We start from the raw sequence: 12,508 nt of genomic DNA on the forward strand, positions 1-12,508 counted from the left end.
CACAGACTGATACATCCATCATGAATCATATCTTGTCATCTCTTGAGATGTCATGCCTGACTGAAGCATTCATCCTTGTGGTCGATTCTTTTGTACAGAATATTGCTTCTTCTGGGTTGTAAAAAAACATTAACTCCAACCTCCGTTCTCAAATGAGTGTGATAATACCAGTTTTAATCTTTCAGTTTTACTCTTTCTGCCCTGACCGTGTTGTGTCTTTTATATGAACTTCTTTGCAAAGAAGTTTTCACCAGCAAGTGTTCAACTGTGTGTATCAAATACTCCAAGGCATCCCAAGATCAATACGTTTACTTTCCAGATGCCTTACAGCATATTGACATCTTTTCGTTGTGTGAATTACTTGACTCAACACATTAGTCCTGTGACAATACCTGGTAGATATTATTCCAGTCTGAATTTTGTATTCCGGTACTGGGAATCAAAGAGGCCGTAACTTCAGGGCATCCGTTCTGTGAAAAGCTTTACAAAGGAATTGTTTTCTAAGATGCAAGTGTTTGCAACAAGTCTCATGTATCATTTAAGCAGGTTGCTCTGAATGTCTTGCAACGTGATATATTTGATTTCAGGCTAGACTTAGATCTAATCTTGGATTTGCATGCGTATGACACACAAGGCAAATCAAGGTAGGTGACATTGCCAAGATATTTTCTCTTTTAAACGTTCATGGCATGTTCAAAATTCACTGATGACGAGTGTAATTGCATTCATGGCAATCACCACAATCTCTGTAATTCCTAAATCCATGTTTACGTGCTGACTGGAACATAGAAAACCATGTGCAGACAGAACAAGTATTTACTGTAATATGTTGTAGTTTTTCCCAACGCAGGTTTAAAACTCAATGACTTCATGTAGATATTTTGTTTGTGCTCGTAGTTCAAATGTACTTATACACAGATATTAAGAAGTGCCCAAGTTTATCACATTTTGGCAAATGTTTAATGTGTGTTTCTTATTTGTTCTTTGATCACCATACCTTGACAGAAGTATTGATACGTTTTTATCATTCGCAATGTTTGTTCTCTCAGGAAATAAACCTCATGAAGTGATGTGGTCCGGTAATGTTTGAACTCATGAATACAGTGTAGTCATAGTTGACCAGCAAATTGAAGGGCAGACTTCAATAAATGCCAACTGGGATAATTGTATACGACATTGTTCATGAACACGTCAGCTGTTAGCTTTTATAACTCGGACTGTAAGATTCAACATTCAATTTCTCACTCAGTGTATTCCGATTTTTGTTTCAGTGTCATGGATGAAATCGTCAAGAGTGGAAGTGGCAGTCATGGACACCATATTGATCAGGTAACATTTAGATTTTGATAAAGGTAGAATGCGCCTCGGGGACAGATATTCGGACTCTCAAACTTTTACAATTCTTTTCTGATATACCACTTGTGGGGGTTCATTTTAAAGCTCCTGGTGTAAGAAAACTTTTCAGCAGCTTAGCTTTTCAAAATTTGAAAATTTTATTTTTCTCCCTAGAGTTTACATGGTGATGGTGGCCATTTTTAATTTCAATTATTGGTAAATCTTGAGTTATTTGTTTCTCTAGTACCAAAATTTGCACGGTGACCACTGATTTTTTTATTCTTGATTTTGAAAGGGAATAGTTGAAAGATTCCTTGAGGAAAGTTTGAGCAAAAGTTCAAGTCTTTTACTTACGAGGCGCATACTACCTTAATGCTGTTGTTTCCATAGCTTTATACACTTTGGCCTCTGTTGCATGTGGATGTATTAAAAGTGAAACTGTCAAACATAAAACGACTTATGAACTATTTTTATGAACATTCCCTTTGTGGCATTTTCAGATAGTATGGTGGTTAGAATTTTCACCTAAACACTGTTTGGCTTCATAATCCCATTGCCTTGGGTAAGGCACTTTTCACTTTGATCAGGTCATAAGGCAGTGGATAGCCCATAAGACTGGCTTTATCGATGAATTTTAAACACCCAATCTTTAACAGTTTTATAGAGGAAGTGATGATATCAATAATTTTTTTCAGAGTGTTACTACTGTCACGTATGAGATGAAGGGAGACATTGATGTTAAAAAACTTGATGAGTTTTTGCAGGTGAGAATTTCACATTAATTTTGCTTTAATAGAGCTTTTGTTCCAAACCTTTACTCCACATACTAGGTTTTTGTAAAAATGTCTTAAGGAAGGCAACAAAGTGTATCACAGTGCTATTCTTACCTTCAATGCTGTTGGTTGGAGAGTCCCCTCGTGATGTCATGATAACCAGGGGTCAAGGTTCCAAGGTTAGATCTTGGAATTGAAATACAGTGATAAGCATTGAAGACAGGAAACTCCACCATTGAGGGCACCGTCTATGGTTTCATGGAGCATAGACGGTGCCCTTGAGTGATGGACCTTCCAGTCTATGACCAAATTAAAAATGAAAGTTTTTAGATTTGGTTCATACTTTGCTCAGAGAAACTTTGAGACATGGTACTCTTCATAATCAAGAATAAAACTCAGGGATAACTATTCAAAGTGTGGGATAACAGAAATGTATCACCTGCAATTTACTGATATATGAAGTTCAAAATGGCTGCTATATCCCGTCTTTATCATATGCCCATGCCTCCTCATCCTAGTGACATTTACTGTAAAATATAAGCGGCGATATTTCACGGTTAATGTCAAGTATGCACGATAAATGTCATCGGTTTTGGAGTATTCCCGAACTACATTTGCATTTTAATGGTAAACAACGTAAACAAACAAAATGGCTGCCACTCTCCACCTGCAAAGGGATGTCGCAGACGTAAAAATTTGAAGGGCTTTGAGGAACATGGATATTTCAGGTTGCTAAATACGGAAATAATATGTTGAGTCTTGTTATGTTTTCCCATGGTTTTTCTGTTAAAGTTCTTGCATTTTTTTAGACAAGCTCTAGCAAACATTCTGCCGTTTGCATGGTAGCGAGCGCGTGGCATAACAGCAATGTCACACGTGCGACACCTGTTGACATGGCAACTCTCAGTGTAAACAAACAGAATGGCGGCCCATCTCTGTACTGTACGACGATTGAGCGTGATCGAAATCAGGAGAGATTTAAAGCAAAGGACAGTTTTTGATCGGTTACGATTGTAACAGCACATTACACCTTAAAAAGTTCCCCCTTGTATGACAATATTCGAATCCCGGTGTCTTTCTTTTTGGGGTTCATTGAGATATGGAGGACTCGCAGCGATATCACAGGTGATGTTGACTTGGTATAGTCTATGAATGAAACCTGTTCACACAAATATTTCGGCACAATAAAGTAATGCCTCTAAATTTAAGATTTTTCGTTCTATTAGTGAAATTCTGGGCTTGGGTATATGATAAATCGGTTATTACCCAACATAGCCTGTTCCTTGCGTTGTATCAGCATGAGTGTCATTTGTGCTGCATCAGACACTAGACGAATTTGAGTGTCTGACGCAGCACAAATGACACTCATGCTGATACGACACAGGAACAGGTGATATTGGGTAATAACCTCTAATAACAACTGGGAAAAAGCTATTTTTGATATCTGCAGAAACTAAAATGAATGTACATAAGCAGTAGGCTAAAAAGTATTGTAAAAATTTGAGTGTTTGATAAAAATATAACCATGGTGCATCCTACCTTAAATCAGTACCCAGTTCAAAAGTTAAAATTTGCATATTCTTTGCGCAAGGAAATTTCATATGATTCTGTTTCGAAATCAATGTTGTCAGAGGGGATCAACCGTGATTCTCAATAGAGTAGCAATATGACATCAAATCAATTCCAGCAAATATTATCATTCAAGGCAAGTAAATCACCAGGTCCAAGAAACAAACAAAAAAAAACACAAGAACAAAAAACACACTGACAAAATCAATAGTCCAGTCTCGAACCAATCTTGTAAATTACTTCAAATTTACTGACATCTGAAACTCAAAATGGCTGCTCTCCTCATCTGTAGATGACTTCTAATTCTATTTATAACTTTTTCAAGGATATTTTCATCTAGTTCAAATAGAATCATGAAATAGTCCTTGTTGTTTGATGTCAATTTCTATGATGAAACATTTCTCTACAGAACTTGCTGTGGGAAAAAAGTGTCCTGAACTCTGAAGGAAAACCAATGGAAGTGTACAGATTAAAGGTAAGCGTGTTTATCAGCTTCTGGTTCAGATTTGGACTTCGATTTGAGTAAGCATATCGTCCAGAAATATGGCCAAATGCCAAATTCTGGAGGGCAATTTGCCCTCTTGCCTTTTTTTGGACTCACACAGTGTGTTAGCCCCATGTAATGCCTTCCTGACCAACCTGACCATGACATGACTGAAGTGACATGTGACTATTCACCAGTAATTTTCACAGCCTGCCAAGCAATCATAGGGATTTGTTCCTCCAACATGGTCACAGTCCAGTTACAACACAATGGTTGCTTTTATCAGTAGAGAAAGACACACCGCAACTGGCTACAAAAGTGATTTGTCTACTTTCAACTTGTACCATGAGACCGTACACAAGTTAGTATACATGTATATGTAATTCATACTCTGATGTATGTAAGTAAACAGCTTGAGCCATGCAGGTTATGCGTTAATTCAGTGATGTCCTCTACAGTAATTTTCAGCAGTATGTAACTCATTGTTTTACAATACAAATTTAGGGACAAAATGTGATTTAACCACTGACCATAAGTGTTTAGCTAGCCCAATGGTCTGGGGTTCCAGACCAGTGAGACCACCAATTTTCTTTTGCTTGGACCGGTGAGTTTTGCTATTCCACTGATCCAGCAGCCCAGTGTTACCGATAGATTTGTATGATAAAGAGTGTACATGTATGTAGGACTAGCAAACTGGACTGTAGGGTTGCTGGATTTATGTCGACGCTGGTCTAAGGACAATCAAACACTGGATGGATTTGCTCACCTCTGGTCGTGTATACGATAGTTGTAGGTCCTGTTGAGGTTTTATGGGCCACCTCAGCACAACTTTTCAAACCAAGGGCACATTGCTTGTAATCAAGATCTGTCTTAAAGGCATGGGTCAGGCGTCAGATTGTCTTTCCAGGAAATTTACTTACTAGATTACAATTTCAATGGAAAACAAAAGGCTATGACACCTTCATAAACCTCTTACAGACGAGAACAAACTCGATCTCTGGGATCAAGTCCCCTACCTCTAAGGTAGAATTGGCCTTTGGGATAGATATTTGGATCTTCAAAATTTTACAAAATTTTCCTGGTCAGCTGCTCGTGTGGCTTTATTTCAAATCTTGATGAGCAGGTGAAGTTTCCATGAGCTTGTTATCGTGAAAATCAAAAGTTTAAATTTTTCTTCTGAGATAACATATGGATAGCAAGCAGGGGTTTGAATGTCAAATATTTGTAAATCTTAGGATATTTGTTTCTCCAGTACCGCAGTGACCCCTAAGTGTTATTCTTTGTTATGACCAAGAATGGTTAAACATTCATGGTTTAACTTTCAATTTCAAGGTACATAGTTACTTGACTAAACTTGGGGGAACAATACTGTAGATCACATGACTAATGAATATCATCACCAGTAGGTAGTAGTTTGAGCCAATCAATTCGGTAGTAGATTGTCCTAAGACCAGTACATGTATCAAGATGAGTCAAGCAGTCCTGCTGTCTAGTTTGCAAGTCCTGCACATGTATTATCACATGCCTCGTGTATCAAACGTCGTGCACTCCATAGGATTCGATGGTAACTCGACGATAATGTTGCTGGCCACATAGTCATCATTGGACTGAAAGTGAACTGGAACTAGTTTAAACTTAACAACTTTCTGATGTAAAAATGTTGAAATTTCATGTTTTGCATAGGAAATCCGGTTTTTGGAAAATTTTGCGGAAAAAAATTGATAAACCACATAACAGTAGTTTAAATATATCATTGATGAAAATCGCGCCATTTTTAACGGATTTTCATCTAAGATGGAAACAAAGCATTTGATTATCATTTGCCAATAAACTAAATATTTTGAGTGAAAACTGTGTAAGAGAGCCATGTAATAAAAACATTACAGCCCAAACAAGGGACTGTATTGTAGGAGCAGGAGACAATTTGCCCTCCTTACATCGGCAAATGGTCACCTACTCTCGGGCACACAGTCCCATGTTTGGGTTTATATAATCTCTTTATCACACAAGTCCATTGGTATTCACTGGCTGCTGGGACAGTTGAACGGCAGATTCACTTGTCTAGGCAAGAAAGTCAGTGGTCCAGAACCTCAGGCCACTGGATCTACTCATCCTGAAAGGTGGCCAATTGTGTAAACTCTCTCTTGAATAGAAAACATATCTCTATGATAATGTCAGTGATGTCGAAGCAATTGCTTTTAAGAATGGTTGCTTTGATAGGTCAGAAAACATTTCAAGGAGTGGGTAAATGCATTCTATTGCAGTCATATCATGTGTTTGTTATTTTGAAAAAACTTCAGCTTGAAGTGATGGGTATGTTGTCAACTTGACAATGGCATCGTTATATTTCCATTTAAGATAGTACGTCTCTTGAAACTAAAAGTTAAACTTTTGCTCAAACTTTCCTCAATGAGATTCCAACCACTCTCTTAATAAATTAAGGATAAAATTCAGAGGTCACTGTGCAAAGTTTGGTACTAGAGAAACAAATAACTTAACATTTACCAATATTTGACATTTAAATTGCTACTATCCCTGTGTTAATTCTATGAGAAAAATAAAAGTTTTGATTTTCATAAAACAAAGATGGTGGAAGCTTTACCTCCTCTCAGAGCCTCAAAGTGAGCCCCATGAGTGTTAGACCAGAAAAGCATTGTAAAAAATTTAGAGTCTGAATATCTGTCCCCGAGGCACAGTCTACCTTAAATCAAGGAAGCACACATGTTTGATATATTTTCTCACATTGCATGAGTGATTTTGCTCGGGTCAATACGCTAGATATCACGTAAATTTCAGCTTTATATGTCAATCTGTCACAGGGAAATTTATCATTCATGTCAAGTTCACATTCTGTTGAAAATATTTTCTGAATTATCAGTAATGCAAGTGTGACGTACACCTGAAAATTTGTCAATAAAACTGATATTGAAATGCAACATCGTGAGAGTGCCATCCATGACACTCACAGAACTGTACAGTCTTTGACAAAACAGCGACAGTTTCAACTTTGTTAACAATATGGCTGAAAGATAGTCTGATCTTCTTAAAAAGTCAGACTTTCTATTAGACTTGCATTAATGCTTCTTTGAAACTATCGCAATGATGGCAAATGGTGAAAGAAATCCCAGAAAATGCAATATCAACAGTTGCTCATTTTAGTGCAGTGGCTGTATGCTGCCCTCTTGAGTTGTACTTTGGAAGATGTCAAATTAGCGCCCTCAGGCGACAGTGTTTGAAACATCAAAGCAGTGTTGAGTCATACATGTCTATATCTGACCAAAGAAGTGCTTTGTTATATATTCAAGTAGTTTTCATTTTGTATTTCAGAAGACTTAAGATCATTATTTGACACTCAACAAATTTTTAAAACCATATCATTTAGTCTAGCATACCATTACAGAGTTGATGTAATGACAAAGGGAGGAGGCAATTAAAAAATTGTGGCATTGTGGAACTATCAACAACAGCTGGTAAACACTCTTCAACTTTGATTTTGAAAAACTAAGAAGCAGATTAAGAATTTCCAAGAGTTCAAAATCTCCTGTTAAAATTCTGTTGATAAAAAAATACATCTTTACAATTCAACTGTGACAGAGGTTTTACTGTGATTAAAAATATCCAGTAGTGACATTTTATGTCTTACACTGTTCATCAAGTGGCATTGCTGAACCCACCTAGTGAAAAAAAAGACCCTCAACTCTTGTATCCATAAATAAAATTCAGACTATGCAACAAAACTATTCACCTTTCAGGGTAAATATTAGGGCACAGATGGAACGATGCAGTAGAGTGGTAATTTGATTATACCATCATATCTGTAGTGTATCCAGAATAGCGTCATTACATATAAGTTAAACATGAAAAATCAACTGTTGCAAAGAGTATTGATGGTTTAAAGAGATCTGCAATTGTCAATTCAGCTTTCAGTTTTCACTTCAGAATGCTATAAAGCACACTTTTGTAGGCCTAATTGTTGTAAAACAGTCTCTAAGCCACACGACATGCATTTTTGTCATTGAAAGGCTGGCAGTATTGGTTTAGTCAAATAGTCAAAGATGGCTGTTCAGTAGTGATCACATTCCTGTTATATTATAAAGATTCATAGGTTCACAAACTTTGATGGCTGATTTGATGACACTGACTGACAGATTCCAGTATGAATTACATAACTGTTATTCTGTCAAATAGCCAGCAACAAAATAAGGGATTAGCTATACATTGATAAACATCGGCATGTTGGAATATGCACTTTTTGAAGTGCCAGTATTACTGTTGCCTTTGAAGTTTTTCAGTGGTTTTGTTCCCTGTATCAACTATGGTCATTTGGTCCAGTCACCGAAGCGTGTTTGAATACGTAATATTCAGTTTGTCACACGTCCTTTTGTTGTGATCTACAATTGAATTTTTTTTGGGAACAAAATTCAATTGTCAACAGTAAACAATGCCTGTTACACATTTACAGGGTGATTTGACAAACTGAAAACAGGATGATTCAACATGCTTTGGGGAGAAAAGACTGAGAAACTACAGTCAATACAGGAAAGAACACTGCAGATAAAAAATGACAATGTTACAGTGACTGGCCTTTAATAAGCCTCTGACAATATTTGCCATTGCAAGAACACGATATTGGTCTGGTATGACATACATGCTTTAGTTCCTAAAACCCTTTGTTGCATTCGCGAAATGCATCTGTTTTGCCAACAAACTTCAAGTTCAATTACAGTTAGTATCGCTGACAAGATGATTTCAACAGATGCCACCACTCTCCAATCACTGTATTGGTTGGGTGCTTCCCAACGACATCTATAGACAATATGTCTGACCAGGCGCTGCTACTGCCTCAGGGATGCTATCATGGTGTAGTACAAGTATATCTTTGTCACCCACCAATCAATGTGGTTGCAGAGTTCCCTCCCAGATGACAACATTGTAAACTTTAAACAAAGCCTTGCTAATAGCTGGAAGACGTGATAGAAAATAACTCAACAATTAATAAGGTTGTAGCAGACTTGTATCCAATGAATGTCTTTTAGTTTTGTTTTGTTTTGTTTTGTTTTGGCCAAATTGACAATGAATAAAAATATGTGGCTGAATTTCCTGTGAAATGTTTTGCTAAATCTAAGGATAATCACTTTTTAATCAAGTATGCTGTAAAGAAATACACCTATAAAATTTTAAGCTGGCGTCTCCACCAGATGTGAAATACTGTGAAAAATGTGTTCGATGAAACAGATAAGGACCAATCAACGATGTTTGCAATAATTAACAACCCTGCACCGGCTATGACCAGTGTGAACAAAACACATGGGTATAGAGTATATTCCCATGAGTGAGGTGTGCTCTAGCTGTTGACAGTTGCATGCTGGGACCACTTGTGAGTCAGTGTTGATAAGCTCGCACCAACGCTTAAAAGTTGTGAGGTGAAACGTTCAGATTGAGACAAAACACCACAGATACGCTGCCCTGTACCTGCTGGCCGTATCCATGGAGACCTTCAACTTCCCTGTGATTTGTTCAAATCAAATTCAAGAATCATGTGTCACATGACTGGTACGTTTAGCTGGAAGTTAAGATCAGTTTGTTACAGTGTGAACTTGTACTCAAGAGAAAAACCCTGTAAAATCAGAGTTTGTCTCCTGGCAAGCAAACACTAAACATTTGAATACTATGAGTCCAGAAACTACAGGTTGTAGTTTTATGTACATTCGCAGATTTCTTAAAATTTAAATGAAAAAATGTTCCCCAGAATAGATTTTCTCTCTGTCAGTCAAAGGCCATGGTCAGTTGGTGTTTAATCCCTGAAACAATATTGCTTTATAAACTATGCCTTCAAAGGACTGCAGCAAACCAATGGTTTTGGCCAATGGGAATAGGCACAATAGTCTTTTATTGGTCAACATTTTTAGGGGAAAAAAGGTTCAATGTTGTGAATTGTAGTCAGTCTTTTTGTCTTAAGGTAACAGTGATTACAAATCCATCAATTGAAAGTGTATATTCAAACCTGTAGAAGTATACAACTCACATCTGTCAATCTTGTCTTTGCAGATGTGTAAATGCAAATAAACAATGGAGATGAGTTTTTCAACCTCTCAAGGACTCTAGAAACAGTGTTTTCTTTTTCTCTGTCTGTGTTTCACATCATTTAGGCAAGTTTACAAAACAGAGTAACTCTATCCCCGGCCATTAAATCTGACTTAATAGCCAGAAGCAGTGGCTGTGTCACAGTGCAATTAGCCATGTGATCTGTCTAGCTCATAGCATTGTCCAATGACAAGAGATTATGCAAGGGTCATGACCCTGGGCGTATGCACCAATGCAAGCAACCAATGCTTGTCATCTTTGCATCAGATTGAAAGACAATTGTGGAAAGATGTTTGTTTGACCCAGCTGTGGTCAAATTATTTTGTGAATGTGATTTTCACCATTAAGTTTCTGGATTTCTGGTCTCCTGTTTATTTTTAGTACCTCTCTGATGGAATGTCCTCAAAATGTTGAGCCAATATTAAAGAGATCTATTTCAAACTGAAAACCTACTTAAAGCCGTTATAAAGTAAATATTAAATTTTTCTAGCTTGGTTGTTATGGTGTTTTCACGTTGCTGTTGTTGCCCTTTTAACATTAATATATGTTGAATCGCTTAAGATTTAAATATTTGTCCCAAAGAGGTGATGAGCTTTTATAATCAGCTTTCCATGACATTGACAGATAAAAGTATTAAAGACAGTAAATTAAAATGAAATGATGAAGTAGAAAATAAGTTTTCTGAAATGAATAATTAAGAGCTTTGAATGCAAAAGATATTTTAAAGAATACCTACCTTACATGAATGAATGAAAGAATGAATGAATGAAAGAATGAATTGACAAAATGTGATGGTATGTGTAAATAAATTAACAAATAAATAAGGATCACTTTAACCAATTTTTTCATATATATATATATATATATATATATATATATATATATATATATATATATATCTCGAAGTATACAGATGTCCTCATAAGCACTCTCTCTCTCTCTCTCTCTCTCTCTCTCTCTCTCTCTCTCTCTCTCTATATATATATATATATATATATATATATATATGTATATATATACACACACACACATATACATACATATACATATATACTAGTATATATATATGTCTGTCTGTCTGTCTGTCTGTCTGTCTGTCTGGTGTGCAGTCTCCAATTTTTTGACTTATATTTGTGGTATTTATGAAAACAGCCTCGGTGCATTCAAAGTACAGAGCTGAACTCAAACTGTCTTATCCTGAGTACGGTGCAGTCCATGTTTAATACTCTTATCACATCAATACAGACATACAGAAGATGGATTCTATTGTACTCCTGAAATCCTTAGGATTCGCTGCCTTTTTTGTAAAACCATCATTAAACGATTAGCGATTCTTGAAAGTGACTCCAAACTTTTGTAAGTTATGTTCATTACGTAAGACTTCTTTCTTTTTGTTCAAAAGAATCAACATTGTCTGCATTGACAATCATCTGGCCTTTTCACAATCTCAGTGTAGCATAGACGTGTTTCTTTCTCAGAATTAAACTTTTAATTGATTTGATTCGTGAGTTGGCTGTCTCCAAACAAAGGCTGCTGTCAATACAGATTAACGTCTTAGCCAAACACTTCCAAATGGTCACTTTGCACAGAGAAATCTTTAACGTCTGTTTCTGATGTCACAAGACACTAACAACACAAAAATAAGGAGCAGTTTATCAACTTTGTTAATAGATTCAGTGACTACTAACATTTTAGTACTTAAAAGCAATTATTAAAAAAACTATTTCAAGATGAAATGGCATTTACCTAATCTGATGAAACACGTTAAATTGTCTTTAAGCTTCAGAACGTAATAAAAGTCATGCAACATAAATACAATCAAATGAATAGAGATTTTGTTTAAATGTTTCTTGTTACATGCAAAACAGTCTTCCATAATACAATGGCATTTTTATTTCATGAGTCATAAGTATTAAGGGTTATACTGAGTTAAACATATTAGGTGTACAAGAAAAATAAGTGGCCTATTCATTCTTGATAACAGTAGCAGTCTTTTTGTCTCAGAGTGTCTTTTAGGGATAAACCATTAGACATTAAGATCTTGGGAGGGGTGGTCAGGAGAGTGATAAGCAAATCCTTTTTTAAGGTAGTATGTGCTTAGAAAGTAAAAGACTTAAACTTCTGCTCAAACTTTCCTCAAGGAATATTTCAATCACTCTCTTTCAAAATCAAGAATAAATATTGGGAGTCACTGTGCAAATTTTGGTTCTTGAGAAACAAGCCAAGATTTACCGATATTTAAAATTCAAAATGGCCGCCATCC

General features: G+C 36.3%; 1 protein-coding gene across 3 annotated transcripts in view; it reads left to right on the forward strand.

The window, feature by feature from the left end:
* The window catches only part of LOC139138182 (zinc-regulated GTPase metalloprotein activator 1-like), a 90,990-nt gene that overhangs the window by 11,596 nt on the left and 66,886 nt on the right, over positions 1–12,508 (forward strand). For all 3 annotated transcript variants that reach the window (XM_070706438.1, XM_070706440.1, XM_070706439.1), the window contains exons 10-13: positions 588–644; positions 1,272–1,329; positions 2,031–2,099; positions 4,087–4,152. In XM_070706438.1, coding sequence (XP_070562539.1) covers positions 588–644; positions 1,272–1,329; positions 2,031–2,099; positions 4,087–4,152 — 250 coding nt within the window. The remainder of the gene's footprint in view (positions 1–587; positions 645–1,271; positions 1,330–2,030; positions 2,100–4,086; positions 4,153–12,508) is intronic.

Source organism: Ptychodera flava, chromosome 8, assembly GCF_041260155.1.
Source record: "Ptychodera flava strain L36383 chromosome 8, AS_Pfla_20210202, whole genome shotgun sequence".
Classification (NCBI taxonomy): domain Eukaryota; kingdom Metazoa; phylum Hemichordata; class Enteropneusta; family Ptychoderidae; genus Ptychodera; species Ptychodera flava.